This window comes from Esox lucius, chromosome 16 (genome assembly GCF_011004845.1).
Source record: "Esox lucius isolate fEsoLuc1 chromosome 16, fEsoLuc1.pri, whole genome shotgun sequence".
Lineage (NCBI taxonomy): Eukaryota > Metazoa > Chordata > Actinopteri > Esociformes > Esocidae > Esox > Esox lucius.
The window spans coordinates 24,540,241-24,556,880 of NC_047584.1; the positions used below are offsets into that span (position 1 = coordinate 24,540,241).

Consider the following 16,640-nt stretch of genomic DNA (forward strand, 5'->3'; position numbering starts at 1 on the left):
CAGGAATGAGATTTGGCTGTCCAGATCTACAGTAGACCATCAAAATAATCACTAATCACCTAATATTACTAATCACCTAATAGCCTAATATATATATACATAATAAGTATAAATATGTTAGCCTGAATTCAGGGTCTGGTTAAGGACTTCAGTGATGTAGTGGAAGAAATTACATAAATTACTGATTTCAGAACAGCTTTAGAGATGTTAATTGTTTCTAACTGGTCTAGTTTCATTCCATATTTAAATTTGCTTGAAAATCAGATACAATATTAAACATCTTATTCTTCATCAGTAATTTTCGACCAAAGAGATTGAGTTTGTTAATTTTTTAGAAGAATAATGGCTATATGTTGCTCTAGACATTGTTCACGATGAATGAATCTTATTGAAAAGTATTCACAGTTGTTATTGTTGCTAACGGTGTTTCAGCAGTTATTACTTCAAACATTTTTTATATTCTTTAAAATAATCTGTTAGTTTGTGCTAAAAAGGATCTCATTGTCCTTGTCCTTTTCCAATTCATTTCACACTGTTATTACTGTCAACCTCAGGCAGGGATTCTATCTTTTCGGGTATTTTTGCTTGTTGTCAAAATGACTAAATGACTCACCTGTGGCATCCTGACAGTGCTCCGCCCTCGTGGGCAGGTAAACCTTATAAATATTAGCTCCTTAGTCAGGAATCCAGGGAGGTCTGGGCTGCCTTGAAATGTGGACAGAGACCGGTGTGGATGTGGGACAGGGATTCATCAGGATGAGGAGGAAATCTGTCCTCTTTATGAACCCCTGGGATGTAGAAGGGCGGTGCAAGGATGGGACTTGGAGTACGTTTGTTCTTGTTATCGGGATTCTGATTAAATCATGTTATCGTTTAACTTATTAAAATCTGCATCAACCGACGTTTCTTTTGTACACAGACAGGCTTCTCGGACGTCACAGGGGAGTGCAAGAGGTGCACCTTGTCTCTCAGGTTGAACAGGCCCAACCAAAGGGCCCTCGACCACAGCTCTGGACAGCAGTGTGGGAGGCATGAAGAGACAGGTGTGTAATGTTGTAGATGTTTTCCTGGTCCTCTAGGTTCAGGGTATCTGAATCCCTGCAGCTCAGCCAGATAAGCTATCAACAGAGGGATCACATCGAGAAACCGCACTGACTGAATTTTTTTTGTAAATGTGTTCATTTTGTCTGATAGAGAGGAGTCATTTAAGGTCCCTACACAGTGCAAGGGATAAGGGCAATGAGTTCTCAAGTTGGTTCTGCCTTAAAGAAAATCCATGTTATGCATATCAAAGGTCTGGGAGCCACTTGCAAGCACCTTGGTTGTAAGAGGATTATTCCAGGACCTCTTAGCCTTACGTAGCTGGAAGTGTAGGTGGATTTAGTGGAGCTGTCTGTGGGGAATCGCTTCCCATCATACAGATCCTTCTTTCTGTACCTGTCAACATGAGGCACTTGGTCACTCCATTCAAATTTTGGCAGAGGTTCGCTTGCAAAAAAAAAGTCACATGTGCAAAAAGCCACAGTTGAAAAGGCCAGAACCATCACCTTTGCTTTTTTGAATGCTCGGCCTCAGAGATTGAGATGGCGGGATGCTGTCGATCTCCATGTCTGCTGCTCCCGTGTGACTGGCGAAATGAATCTCACCCTTGTGGCCAGGCCCTGTGAAGTGCAGGTTTGCTAGCCTTGCGGCAACCTCGAGAAGTCATCCTAAACAATGCAGCATTAGCTAACCAAGTCTCATCAGCTACTGTAGAGTTGACCTTTTCACAGTAAATCAATCAAATAATATCATACACTCAAAATTAAAAATGTGCACGCAAGGCTGGGTAATACTTGGTTAGTCAATCTGTAGATGCTTAACATACAGACAGTCAGTAGCAATTCAATTAACTATTTAACCCTAACCTTAAACCACATCCTTGACATTAAATATTTCCCGAACCCTCACCTTAATTCTAAAATGTTCTATGTGAATTGGGTATGGTGAGAAGAATGAAGTCTGAGTTTTAAGTTAAGGTACATGTTTTTTGTATATCTTGCATACAATTTTCATATGCATGGACCAAAGCTACTCTTAAACGATTATATATTGCCAACATACAAAAACTTGAAGGTAAGTAGCTATTAATCTATCTTAATCATAAGATAGTAATCCTATCTTAATCATTTTGTATCACTAATGACAAGTTACGACATGTTACAATTTTCCCTTTAAACATTGGGTAAATGTTCCCTTTAAACTTTGTGAACAATTGTTGAAGTCCTCTGTGGCCCTGAATAGAAGAGGCTAGCTTGATTGGAGATAACGGATGTTAGCTTCTTGAATTTTTTTCAGCACATTTTTTAAATTACTAAATTGTCATCAGCAAATAGAATATTTACATTCCTTTTCAACTCTCTGAAGTTGACCCGGCATGACTTCATCCAATTGGTATAAAGTTTTGTCTGTGTCTGTTTGACTCTACCCTTAAGTACATTTAATGCATTTACAGAATGTATTGCATTGCAGGTATTGTAGTGTTTGCTGTGTTGTGCAAGATTAAAAACAGTTCAGGATAGACAAGTCATGATTTTGTTTGAAGTCCCCCTGCCGCTTCAGCTACAAACGAATAAGTTAAAGAGGAGAACATGCTGACTTTTACAGCCGGAGCTACATACGCCTTCATTCAGAATGACCGGATTGCTGTTTTCTGAAGATGTCTTTAAACGATATCGAACTCTAGGTTCTAACAGTTGGAGGGACACTCATGAATACCTTCTTTGGACTCAGTACGTGTTTTAAGACACATAAGCTTCACTAAAAGGTAAGCTAAGTTCCCTTGTTATAAAAATGAAAGCCCAATGATTCATAGTGTTTTAATATTGATTTGTCTGGTCTTGTTATGCTGTATGTTATAGATACAAAATATGCACTGCAAAAAAATATTTTAGCCATATTATGTAAAGTTTTTACAATTTGGTTTTGTGCACAATAGCAGGAATGTCTAATTTCACAGTAATTTTAAAGATTTTCTATATGTAACCCAAAATTAAATTGCTAAAACATTTCTTAATGTAAACTACAAATATTTATACATCAGAAGTTGTTTTATATTCAATGTTGCATAACTTACTCACCTTCAAGATTTTATCATGTGCTTTTTTTCAGTATTTACCTGGTTGGCTCTCTCAGCTGATAGCTGCTATAGAGAGGAGCGCGTGAAGCAAACACTACATTTAGTGGCTCCCTCTGCTGGCTGAAACATGCACAACATCACTTGACAAAATACAAAAGGATACATCTCCCACTCCCACATGACTGGTTGTAAGGAGCCCAATGTAAGCAAAAAACTGCAATATTAGTACATGAAGTATTAGCTCATATTCTCAGCAATTATGTGTATTTTTTTCTATGCTTTTACAAACATATCAAAACCAGCAAGTGCAATAAGAGCAATTGCAATATCTAGTCATATGCTGTGCAATAAAACATTAAAACGAATGACTTCTTCACAATTGAGGGGGTGCATGTGTACCATGTAAATTCCTTGTTTGGACAGCTGCCGAGGAACTAGCTGTTCTTCAATCCTCTCCACTTAAGCCTTGTCGATGTGGATGGGGGCATCCTCACCTCTGCTTTGTCTTCTTGACATTGATGAAGAAGTTGTTGTCCTTCAACCACACTGCCAGGTTGCTGACCTCCCCGTCGGCAGTCAAATCGTTGTCTGTAATCAGGGCTGTGGTGACACTGTGGTGTCATTAGCAAACTTCATGAAGGTCTTTAAGTTACGTGTTGCCACACAGTTTTAGGTGAACTGGGAATACTGGAGAGAACTGAGCAGAAATCCATGTGGGCCCTCTGTGTTAAGGGACAGTGTAAAGAAACAAGATTTTATCAAGTCTCACAAAGTGTTTGAAGTCCAACTTTAGGCTGTAATATCGTTTGCAGGTCGCCTGTAAACTGTTAAATCTTTCTGGAGAAAGCAAAACAGGATCTGGCAGTTTTGTATGATTTTATTCTGGAAGATCAGGTATCTTCCGTGACATTCAAAATTATTTTTGCTGACAGTAGCAACAAGGGAAAATAATGAATTGGATTCAAGCATGTCAAGTGTTGTTCTTGGACATTTATTCCTTTTGGTTCAGGCTTTCATAGACCCCCATTCCTGCCAATTAGGACTACATTTGACTAAGAATTTCAAACCTAAAATAAATGTATTAAAAAATATGCAACTGGAAAAATAATCTGTTTGAAGGTCTTGGGTATCAAAAAACAAACAAAAAAACATATAGTTTATATTTTAAATAGTATTTTTTATTACTTGATATTACTGTAGGCAACTGTTTCTTCAGTGAAACAGTGATCATTCTTGGAGAGGGGATTTAAAAATTACACTTTTCAGAGCTTTAAGAGCTTTAAAATGTAAAAAGTAGGTATTTCAAATCAAATTTCAAAAAATATCTGTGTTAAATTGATTTATTTATGAAAAGTCGAGGATGGAGGGAGGCATGACTAAACATGTCGAAGATCCTTTCAAATCAAAAGAAAATTTCAGTCTATATTACTCACTTAGCCTTTCGATGTAAAAACAAACGCCATTTAATGTGGATCCCATGGAGAAATCAATCAATCTAATAGCTAAAGCCCCAACACTAGTGGAGTGACCCTGACATACAGGTAACGCCAGTGAATGACCATGTTTGTCCAATTTTCTTCATCATACAACATACAGGGAATCATCTCCTTTGAGTACGATACACGGGTCATGTTTTCTCTAAACACGAAAAGGTCACATAACACCAATACATCCACTCACAAATTATCTGAACCTTTAAGTCCATCCATCCTTTCACTGATTCTTTTTCTACACCCCCTTTTTAAAAAATGTTTCTTTCTCTCGTTTTGCTTGAAAACTTTTTAAAAGATTAAAAGATGAAGCATAGTGTTGAGGTAACATAGGGTGGAAGGGTTGAGGGAACCTAGGGCTGAGGGAACCTAGGGCTGAGGGAACCTAGGGCTGAGGGAACATAGGGCAGAGGGAACATAGACAACGACAAACAGCCAAGACGTTTACTAAACAGACTCCCACAGGGCCCCACCTTTCAAAGGACAGCCTCTCTTGCCGTGTCTCAAGGGTATCTACTTCAACAGTAAATGTGTACATGTCATTAATTTGTTGGACTGCACATTTCCAACATAAAATCTTTTAATGATGTCACTCTATATTGACCTCTATATACTATATAAGGTATTACAAAGACAAAGAAAATGTTGCATCTTTGCAAAACAAAATAAAAAATGTTGACACTGATCTACACAATCTACTGTGATTTTAGAAAGTGGAAGGAATATTTTCAGAATAAAAAAAAACAAACATTGATTGCTAAAATTATTTCACAACTTTTAATCTGGCACATCTACATATGCACTGGAGCAGGAAAAAAAGAAATGATTTGAAAACAACTCTCTGTAATGTTAGAGGATAGTGTCAAGGGACTGGGGTGTGTGTGTGTGTGTGTGTGTGTGGGGAGGTTGCAAGCAGCAAATGCTTAGTGAGTAATATGGCAAGAACATGGCAAAGACACAGCAATAATTTTTTGGCCTACATAAAGAACATCCAAGCGTGAACCCCTGGTGGTGTATTCTGGAACAAGAATCCCAGTATGGGTATACATGATGCATGTCAAAGACTTTTCAAGAGGTGTTTGGGAGTCACAGTTCTGATGTAAATCAGCTTGAAAATCAGAAATTGTATTTTAATATTCTGATACATCAATCATTTCCAAACAAATTTGGACAGAAACAATAGATACGTTGCCCTGCCTAAAGAAGTTTTACTTTGTTTTGGTGGACTCTTCACAGCTGTAATGTCTGCTAACAGTCCATTCACCAAATGTTTTTCTGGGCTTTGAAGACATGCAACCAAGATATCTTCATTTACTAATATTCTATAGGTAAGTTTATTTCAGTTGTGTGTTTATTGTCCTCGTCCTTCTCCATATCACTTCACGCTGTTATTACTGTAAACTTCCGTTAAGAAATCTTTCTTTATGGGGGTTTGTCATCAAAATGACCTGACCAAATGACTCACCTGCCTCCCTCATCCTTACTGTGTACCTCCCCTTCAGCAGGTCAACCATATAAATATTAGGACCAGAATTAGCCATTCAGGGAGCTCTGAGCTGCCTGGAATCGTGGATAGAGGCAGGTGTAGGCGTCTAATAGGTGGAGAATCTTAGGATAAGGAGGAAATATATTATCTTGGACTGAGACAGTTGTGCAAGGATGGGGTTTGGGGTAAGCCTAGACTGCTCTTTTGATTATCAAGATTAGTTTAACCTATGTTGTGTTCTTTCAGTTTAAAAACAATTATGTGTTTCGCAGTTCATAGTTGTAAAGAAATAATGTTTTCTTTTAGAGTTTCTTAAAGGGATTTTTTGAGTGTTCTATATTGAACTTCTTAAAAATCCAACTCAAAGGGGATACTTTCTGATCATTAACATACTTTTTGATGCACAGAAAGGAAAAGAAGATTATAAGCTGGCAGCTACCTCAGATGACAATGGAAAGAAGAAAAGCAAAAAGCAGGCAAAGAAAGCCAAGGATAAGATGGATTTGGAGCAACTGAAAAAAGAAGTTGAGCTGGTGAGGAAAACATATTTATTTAGAATAGTCGTCTAATTTGGTTCACATGAACAATGCATAGTAATCGATATGCAAAACATTGGAGCTTGTTGTGATGATAATTGTCTTCCTTAGTCCCACAGATTATTTAGGGACGTTCAATGACAGTTTGAATCTTGTCTAGGTTCTTAGATAAAAAAAAGAAAAGAGGTGCAGTGCACTTTAAAAGAAAAGTGTAATTTACATGATGATATATATATATATATATATATATATATATATATATATATGTATGTATATCATCATCTATTATATATATTCAAACTGTCTTATATATAAACATATATTGATATCTGTTATTGAACTTATTTTATAATTTGTTATTATTATTTGAGACATTTAAAATGCACAGCCCAAAAAAATGTTTTTTATTTGATTGTTTAAATTGTTATCTGTAAAAACAAAACAATAACTCGACCAAATTGTATTTGACAGTATTTGTTCGGTATTTGATACAGCTGCATTTACATTATTTCACAAGTTAATTCTATACAATTCTATTGTATTTCATCAGAGTTTCTGCTAATAATTGTTATGAAATACAGTTTTTCTCAGGAACGTACAAACATTTCTTAAAACATTGATGTTCTAATGTAAATGTTGCATTAAATCACAGAATGCTAACAATGACATGCATTTCAAAATTGTCTTCATAAACATAAATCATCATAACAATATTATACCATCAGACTCATGAATCAAATAAACACCACTGTATGCGGATACAGTAACACAAACACACATATCTCTTGGGTCTAAACAGATAAAAGAAAGTGAGTCTGTCTTAAAAGTTTGTCAGTCATTTTATTTGCTGCCAGTATGTTATGATGATACAAATTTTACTTACTATCAAAAGGTGCTGAATTGTGTATGCATATTTCACCTAATGATTTCATACACAACAAAACAAATAGAAAAAAAGAATGTATTCATTTTCGTCATCACAGTCCATTTTCCCAAATTTAACACAAAGTCTCGTCAAGCTCATAGGGCTGTAGACTATCCATTGGCAAGAAAGTACATCATCTGCAATAGAAATACGTTAAAAACAGTGGAGAAGCTCAACTGATATGAATGTATAGGCCTCAACTTATACCAAAGCAAAGCTCAGTAATGGAAGGTTACAAAACAATAGATGATGACTCAGGAGTAACCCAAAGTTACATTACTGTAAAAGCAAAGCAAACAAACGTTCTTATTTGCAGACTGTTGCATAAAAACACATTATATTTTCATTATATTGTCCCTGACTACTGATGTTACCACTGATGTTGTTTAAATTTTTTTGCAGCAGTATTTACTGATCATTGAAACTGTGACCACACGTGAGCCTTCCCTTCCAATGAAAGAATCTCATTGATTTGCCAATGAAACATTTTGTGTTTTGTGTTTGTTAATGACAATTGACATACAATCCAGGTACAAATGCAGAGATATTCTGAAAATCATTTAATCATACAGTATGTGCATCTGTGATTGGTATGTTTAACCACACTGCAATAAGAAATACAGTACCTCCTGCTTTTAAGTTACTTACAAATGCGTGGCCAACCCTTCACAATACATACACTGTGGACCAGAGAACGTGCAGCACCCAACATTCAGCGTGAATCAAGCTCTTTTGTTCCTAGATTCGCTTTGGGAATCCATTTGCATTTTAATTTACTTGCCATTACTGTGCTGAGTCTTGGGGGCAGCGTACAAAACAAACAGCAGAATAGCTTAAACTTGAACGTCGGAGATGGTTGGAAATTGCTTTTTTGTCATAGCAGAATAAAAATAGATGTGTGCCCTGTTTTCCAGGGAAGGGGGTAGACATTCAGTAAGTCAGCCGTGAATCAGTCAGGAACCTCATGAAACAGATTCCTTAAGTACATCATGCATCGTCATATAATTATGATTCACTATCACATCTATGCAGCATGATCTTATGATGCCTAGAATTATTTCAAATTATTGAGGACTGTATTTCATGATTGCTGAGTATAAATATGCTTTTGGAAAAACCCAAGAACTCACAAGTTCTAGAATTGTTCTATTTTTCAATACATTTCTCTCTACCTCTCTCTCTTGGATTTAGGATGACCATAAGTTGACCATGGAAGAAATTCACAGGAAATATGGCACAGAGTTAACGAGGGTGAGTGGATAAATGTATGTGTTTGTGTATTTGCCTATGTGTCCACCTGTTTGTGTCTGTGTGTGTGTGTGTGCACCTGTGTGTTTGTGTGCGAGAATGTGTGCAACATCTTCAATACAGATTCTGTGAAGTCATTGATGTTCTCCCTGGAGGCCTCTCAAAAAAAAAATCCAGAATGCCTGGTCAAAGTAGTCCTGCAAAATGGAATTCCATTAACCTTACCTGAGTGCTTTATTGTTCTGCCTGTGTGATAGATGGAGAACCATATGAACTTGGGATTGGTCAAAAGTACTTCCTCTTCCTCTTTCCTCTTTCCATCCCTTCCTCCTCCTTCTGCCTTCACTCAACATTTTCTATCTCTCCCTCTCTTATGCCTCCATCATACAGGGTCTGTCTTCGACTCGGGCCAGGGAGATCCGTCTTCGTGATGGCCCCAACGCCCTGACCCCTCCCCCCACTACCCCTGAGTGGGTGAAGTTCTGCAGGCAGCTCTTTGGTGGGTTCTGCATGCTGCTGTGGATTGGAGCGTTCCTCTGCTTCATTGCCTACATAATCCAGGTCTCCTCCGAGCAGGAGCCAGCGGGTGATAATGTGAGAGTCATAGAATTCAGAGACAATTTTAGACTTAAGAAAACCTATAAAGCCTCTCTAAAGTGCACTTTTCTTACTTAATATGTTTTTTTCTGTATTTTCTTTTTGTCAGTTGTGGCTGGGCATTGTGCTTGCGGTTGTCGTCATCATCACTGGTGTTTTCTCCTACTACCAAGAAGCCAAAGCCTCCAATATCATGGACTCGTTCAAGAACCTGGTCCCACAGGTTAGACTTCTCAAATACCTCTGAGAAGAACTTGATTCTTTTGGTATGTGTAGAGATTACAATCGTGCCATTTGCCTTGTAGCAAGCCCTGGTTATCCGTGACGGTGAGAAAATGAACATCAACACTGAAGACGTGGTGGTTGGAGATCTAGTGGAGGTGAAAGGAGGAGACAGGGTCCCAGCGGATCTGCGTATCATCTCCGCCAACCACTGCAAGGTGGGTATTGAAAGAATACATTACGTCAGGCGTGGCACAAGTACATGTAATTCATTGTTGTGTTAAGGCAATCTTCTTTTCCTGTTCAGGTGGACAACTCCTCCCTCACTGGTGAATCTGAGCCCCAACATCGCAGTCCAGATTTCACCCATGAGAACCCCCTAGAAACCAGGAATATTGCCTTCTTCTCTACCAACTGTGTTGAAGGTAAATACAAAATGGTCCGAATAAATTGAAATGTATGACGTAGTTGTTTTGTAACAAATTCACCATGGTCCTTTTAGGTACTGCCAGAGGTGTGGTCATCAACACTGGTGATCGCACTATCATGGGTCGTATCGCTACGCTGGCCATGAGTCTGGAGGGCGGGAAGACACCTATTGCCATTGAAATCGAGCACTTCATCCACATCATTACCGGTGTGGCCATCTTCCTGGGCGTGACTTTCCTGATCCTCTCTGTCATTCTTGGATATGGTTGGCTGGAATCCGTCATCTTCCTCATTGGAATCATTGTCGCTAACGTGCCCGAGGGTCTCCTGGCTACTGTGACTGTGAGCGCTGATGAAAAGTAACAGTTTATGAAAACATTAGCAGTTTTAACAAAATCAACAACATGCTTTTGACATCATCTTCTGTGGTTTTCCAAATTAGGTGTGTCTGACTCTGACTGCCAAGAGAATGGCCAAAAAGAACTGTCTGGTGAAAAACCTTGAAGCTGTAGAGACCCTTGGCTCCACATCTACCATATGCTCTGACAAGACTGGAACCTTGACTCAAAACAGAATGACCGTGTCTCACATGTGGTTTGACAACCATATCCATGATGCTGATACCACAGAGAACCAGACTGGTACTTCCTTCGATAAAAGCTCCGCAACCTGGGCTGCCCTGGCTAAAATTGCTGGCCTGTGCAACAGAGCCGTTTTCCTGGCGGAACAGAACAACATACCAATCCTCAAGAGAGTTGTTGCTGGGGATGCCTCTGAGTCTGCCCTGTTGAAGTGTATTGAGCTGTGCTGTGGTTCTGTCAAAGACATGAGAGAAAAATACAGTAATATCGCTGAGATCCCCTTCAACTCCACCAACAAATACCAGGTAATAATAATAATAACTTATACTTATATAGCACCTTTCATAATACCCAAGGTCACTTAACAAATGAGGGGGGGGGGGGGACTTGGGGGTTAGGGATCAAAATACTTATTAAAAAGAAAGGTTTTAAGGTGCTTTTGAAAATGGGCAAGGATGGGGCAGAGTGGATGTGGAGTGGTAGACTGTTCCACAGTTTTGGAGCATTGGCAGAGGAAGCCCTGTCTCCAAAAGTTCGCAACCTGGTACGGGGGGTGTCCAGTAGGTCTTTGTCAGAGGACCGCAAGGAGCGTGACTGTGTGTAGGGGTGGAGTAGTTCTGTAAGGTATTTTGGTGAGAGTCCATGGAGAGATTTTTAGGTGAGCAGGAGGATCTTATAGGTGATGCAAGACTTGACTGGCAGCCAGAGGAGCTGTTTGAAAATTGGAGTAATATGCTGCCAGGGCTTTGTGTGGGTTAGAACCCTGGCAGCAGAGTTCTGGACATACTGGGGTCTGCTGAGGGTCTTGTCTCAGGTATCACATGGATTGTATGTTTTAATGATTATGTTGACCGTCTAACATTTCTATGGTTGAAATGCTCCTGGCGTTATATATTGAAAATCCATCAATCACGCCCCCTAGCTCTCAATTCATAAAAACAACATGCCCGGAGAGTCAAGGCACTTGCTAGTGATGAAAGGAGCCCCAGAGAGGATTCTGGACCGCTGCTCCACCATCCTGATCCAGGGAAAAGAACACCCTCTCGATGAAGTGATGATGGAATCATTCCAGAATGCTTACGAAGAACTGGGGGGGCTTGGAGAGAGAGTGCTGGGTAAGAGAGAACACACCAATATGAGGAAACAGATTTTTGTCCAAATGTGCAGTCTTGAATTTCTAAGATCCGTTCCAGTGTTTCTCTGACTCTGTCCTTTGCAGGTTTCTGCCATTTCCAGCTGCCAGATGACCATTTTCCTGAAGGGTTTGAGTTTGACTGTGAAGAGGTGAACTTTCCTACTGAAGGTCTTTGCTTCGTTGGTCTGATATCCCTGATTGACCCTCCCCGCGCTGCTGTACCAGATGCTGTGAACAAGTGCAGGTGTGCTGGTATCAAGGTACGGCAATATGTTATTTACCCCAAGATGCTTGTCCAGACCAACTTACAGACATTTCTATTAGAGCTAAGTGCCTTGATTAAGATAATTCTGAATTCCATTCCATGTGTGTAGAGCATAATATTCAAATGCAAGTTTTGCCCAAGTTAGAATATACCTATGGTGTCTCCAGTACCAGCCAGCCTTGTGACTGTGTTTGATAACTGGTTCTTTTCCAACAAATTTTCAAGGGTAGATAGATACAGTAGGACATTTCTGTAATCTGCAACAGAGTCAGGAACACTATTTATTTAGCCTAACCCTAGGCCAACAGATAACTTTTCACATGGCAACTACCGTTATCAGACAACTCTCTTCCTTGTCTTAGGTTATTATGGTGACTGGTGATCATCCAATCACAGCAAAGGCCATTGCCAAGGGTGTGGGTATCATCTCTGAGGGTAACGAGACTGTTGAGGACATTGCATCTCGTCTGAAAATCCCTGTTTCTGAGGTCAACCCAAGGTATGTAGCAGCTTGTTTAGGATCATTTCTGTGTTATCATACTGTTTAATATAAAAGCTGACTGCCCGAAACCAATTGTTATGTTTTTTGGGGGGGTGGAATTATTAAAACAGACTGATAAGCCAGTTATAACCAGCTCATAAATGTATGTTTTGTCTTCGTTCACTGTAGAGAGGCCAAAGCTTGTGTTGTCCATGGGGGGCTGCTTAAGGACATGACCGCTGAACAGTTGGATGACATCCTGAAGTATCACACTGAGATTGTGTTTGCCAGGACGTCCCCTCAGCAGAAGCTGATCATTGTGGAGGGTTGCCAGCGTCAGGTAGTTTTTATTGAATTCATGCATTAATCAGCCAGGACGACTGTATGTTTTGTTGCTAAGATCTGTAAACACCTCTTTTCTCCATAGGGTGCTATTGTGGCTGTGACCGGTGACGGTGTGAATGATTCTCCTGCCCTGAAGAAAGCTGACATTGGGGTTGCTATGGGCATCGCTGGATCTGATGTCTCCAAGCAGGCTGCCGACATGATTCTTCTGGATGACAACTTCGCCTCTATCGTTACTGGTGTTGAAGAGGGTGAGAGAAGCTTAATCAACTTCCTTGATTCTGTTGGATTGTCCCCTCTTTTCTTATCACCCTTTCTTATAATTCTCTATTCCCCCGCAGGCCGTCTGATCTTTGACAATTTGAAGAAGTCCATTGCTTACACCCTAACCAGTAAAATTCCAGAGATGTCTCCCTTCCTTCTCCTAATCCTTGCCAACATTCCACTGGCCCTGGGAACCGTCACGATCCTCTGTATTGACCTGGGAACTGACATGGTGGGGCTGATGCGAATACTTCTCCTTTGTGAATAAAGTGATGCTGTGTTCTGTCGCATTATGATGATTCCTTTCACTGATTATTTCAAAGGTCGTTTAGAGAGTCATGACATCCGTTATCAACAATATGTTTCTAACTTGCGTGATCTTCACATAACTTCTTTCAAGATCCCTGCAATCTCCCTGGCCTACGAAGAAGCTGAGAATGACATCATGAAAAGACAGCCCCGAAACGCCAAAACAGACAAACTGGTGAACGAGAGACTCATTAGCATGGCCTATGGTCAAATTGGTAAGGTGTTTATTTGGCCCTGCTTGTTTTCTTCCTGCATTTAGCGCCAATATTTTTCAGTTTCATGTCGACCAGTCTTTTTCAATTCTTGTTAAAAAAATCTGATCACATTCTGTCTATCCACTGACAAAACACATTGTCCCTGTGTTCTCTTCCCAGGTATGATGCAGGCCACAGCTGGTTTCTTTACATACTTGGTAATCATGGCTGAGAATGGGTTCTATCCTTTGGATCTGCTAGGCATCCGGATGTACTGGGAAAACAAGTATCTGAATGACATGGAGGACAGCTATGGCCAACAGTGGGTTAGTACAAGAAAGTCGGTGTGCTTGTTTTATTGCTATACCATATTAGTCTTACTTGGCACTGTTTGGATAACTGCTTCATAAGAGATTTTTTAATCTCTCTTTTTTTTGTTTAGCTTTTTCCAATGTAGGTTGATAGCAAATGAAGGAAATATCAATGGTCTGAATGATTGAAATCAAACATTGTATTAATCATTCAGTTTTTTTATCCAAATGTCTCTCTACATACACTCTTTGTCTTTCTCCGGTCATTATTCCTTCAGACATACGAGCGCAGAAAGATTGTTGAGTACACTTGCCACACAGCATTCTTCGTCAGTATTGTCATTGTACAATGGGCAGATCTGATCATTTGTAAGACCAGGAAAAACTCCCTTGCCCAGCAGGGAATGATGTCGTAAGTATACGTATCCGTCTTTGTTGTCTAGGTATATGTTCAGGTCCAGAGGTTTTTTTATTTCCTAGACATGATCTTCATTGCTGTGGCTTTGACTTTATATCATGCAGCAAATTCATTACCCACCAAATTGGTTTTGAATTCATAGGTATGATTTTGTTTGTCCCCCCACCTAAGGAATCGGGTCCTTGTCTTCGGACTGTTTGCAGAAACTGCCCTAGCTGCCTTCCTGTCCTATTGTCCTGGAATGGATATTGCCCTCAGAATGTACCCCCTCAAGTGAGTAGACAGTTCAGATTCTCCTAAGCTCCTCTGTACATCAGTTTGGAACAAAGGTCACCCCTGTTTTCAAAGATGAGTGGTAAAAAACATTGATATTACAAAGGGCACAGAGTACCTTGGTCTCATGGGATCAGTTGGGGTTCAATAGCTAACCAAAGTGTAATGAGGTTTACTGCCCAACCAAGAGAGAAAACGTAAAATGACATTTAGGCCCCCTGTGGGTGCATTAGCTCCCTGTTTTACTTTAAACTTAATCAATTTCATCTTCCTGTTTCCACTTGTCTCTCCTGTTCTTTTCCCTTTGCTCATCCTCAGGCCTTGTTGGTGGCTCTGTGCCTTACCATACTCTCTGCTTATTTTCGTCTATGATGAGGTTAGAAAATACATCCTCCGAAAGTACCCAGGAGGTAAGTGCTTAGAGACTCCGGGAAAAAAACTGGTTAAGCTAACACAGACAAAGTGCATTATTGTGTAATGACATGACAATTAAATTTAGCATTGGGAGAGACACATTATATAACCGTGGAGATTTGCAACATGGGAAAATATGAAAAATGATATACATGAATTTTTTCCCATTTAAGGTTGGGTGGACCAGGAGACTTACTACTGACAGGAAGATGCTAACCCAGGATCACTCAATGTTACTCTGCTGCTACATCCCATTGTCAACCAAAAACATTACATGCCATTTCATTTCCGTTACAGTTATACAAATAATGAAATTAGCTTAATTAAGGAGGTCTTAATTCATGTTATTTGAAATAAACATCTCTTTACACTGATGCTTAAAACCTGTATTCATTTTGTGTTATCAGAATTTTTAGAATATGTGTTGGGCTTCGTGTCAAGATTGCGTTCCATCTTATTTGATTAACCACATTTGATTCTAGTAGCTTAATGTATGTACCCTTAATGTAAGTACAGTACATTTAAGTAAATATACTTACAATTATCAATACATAAATTTGAGTAATTCATTTAATTTATTTGCCATCAATGTTTCAATAATTTTATTAGCATTTAAATATATCAACTAGATTTGAAAGTATGTAAATTGGAAAACAACACTTTTTTTATTGTCAGTTTGTCACAGTTTAAACCATGATAGTAAAATTGTAATGAAGTTGGCATTATATTCATTAGCACATTTTTTCTAATTTAGCAACTTTTGGGGTCTTGGAATTATATACTTTTTTTTTGGCTTGGGTGTTTACTGTTATCCATATTGACCTGTAGGATTCCAAAAAAAAAAGAAAACTTAAAAGATTAGAGGACAACATTGCAAAAAGGTGTATTTCTTTCAGAGCGAAGACTAGTGAAGCCTAGGGGGCAGAACCTTGAAGAAGAGGTGTGCAGAATCAGAGCCAGGCATTAGTTGTGACATCCTAAAAGGCAATACTGCTGTATTCTAGTATATTCTGTTTCTGTTAGGAAACTTATATAACTCAATAATTTGCCATACACACCTAACAACGCAATTTCTTGGAATAGAAAATGTTATTGGATTGATTATATTTGCTCTGCAGTACCATGTGGACCTCAAAATGTCACAAATGTTTGCATACCCTTGGAGAAATGGTAATATATGTACCATTTATAAAGAAAACATGAGTGAGCAGGCAAAACATATGTCTTTTATTTCTTATGGGATTCACATTCAACTGTAGGTCATATCAGAGCTGGCTATCTGCTAAACGTTTTCGAATTTACTCTATATAAACTAATTGGTCAAATTCTACTTTAAGAGTTTTACCACCTCTTACCCATCTTTACTACACTGGGACTCTTTTTGGACATAATTAACAGAACTACTCACCCCTGAACACCCAACACTAAGTATCATTAAAATGCCTTATCATTGTAATTGTTGTAGCTAGAACTATCGTCTACAGGTAAAGATAGCACAGTGAGAGGCTCAGCTTCTGACGCAAATGTCAGGCAAGGATTATGTTATTGTAGAAATAGAAAAAACTGTGTCAGTGCCACCAGGAAGAAACAATAGTCTTG

The 16,640-nt window shown here is 39.1% G+C and overlaps 1 protein-coding gene across 5 annotated transcripts; it reads left to right on the forward strand.

The window, feature by feature from the left end:
- The first annotated feature begins 702 nt into the window (after nucleotides 1-702).
- On the forward strand, nucleotides 703-15,415 carry LOC105016395 (sodium/potassium-transporting ATPase subunit alpha-1). 5 transcript variants are annotated; one of them, XM_020055042.2, is made up of 26 exons: nucleotides 703-826; nucleotides 920-1,043; nucleotides 1,576-2,806; nucleotides 3,151-3,320; nucleotides 5,845-5,936; nucleotides 6,111-6,279; nucleotides 6,502-6,627; nucleotides 8,747-8,806; nucleotides 9,194-9,397; nucleotides 9,510-9,623; nucleotides 9,706-9,840; nucleotides 9,930-10,047; nucleotides 10,125-10,393; nucleotides 10,494-10,937; nucleotides 11,555-11,747; nucleotides 11,852-12,027; nucleotides 12,395-12,531; nucleotides 12,703-12,853; nucleotides 12,941-13,109; nucleotides 13,200-13,354; nucleotides 13,523-13,646; nucleotides 13,806-13,951; nucleotides 14,215-14,348; nucleotides 14,526-14,627; nucleotides 14,946-15,037; nucleotides 15,215-15,415. In XM_020055042.2, exons 6-26 carry the CDS (start codon nucleotides 6,268-6,270, stop codon nucleotides 15,241-15,243), a joined length of 3,090 nt encoding a protein of 1,029 aa, XP_019910601.1. In that variant the 5' UTR covers nucleotides 703-826; nucleotides 920-1,043; nucleotides 1,576-2,806; nucleotides 3,151-3,320; nucleotides 5,845-5,936; nucleotides 6,111-6,267; the 3' UTR covers nucleotides 15,244-15,415. The 5 variants fall into 5 exon arrangements, with proteins under 5 accessions (XP_019910601.1, XP_019910602.1, XP_019910603.1 ...); XM_020055043.2 differs by having other exon boundaries at nucleotides 2,647-2,806; XM_020055044.2 differs by having other exon boundaries at nucleotides 2,726-2,806.
- Nucleotides 15,416-16,640: the final 1,225 nt, after the last annotated feature.

Coding starts and splice junctions, on each gene's coding strand:
- LOC105016395 (XM_020055041.2), top strand. Junction 8,807..9,193: donor ATGGCACAGAGTTAACGAGG/GTGAGTGGATAA, acceptor TCCATCATACAG/GGTCTGTCTTCGACTCGGGC. Junction 9,398..9,509: donor AGGAGCCAGCGGGTGATAAT/GTGAGAGTCATA, acceptor TCTTTTTGTCAG/TTGTGGCTGGGCATTGTGCT.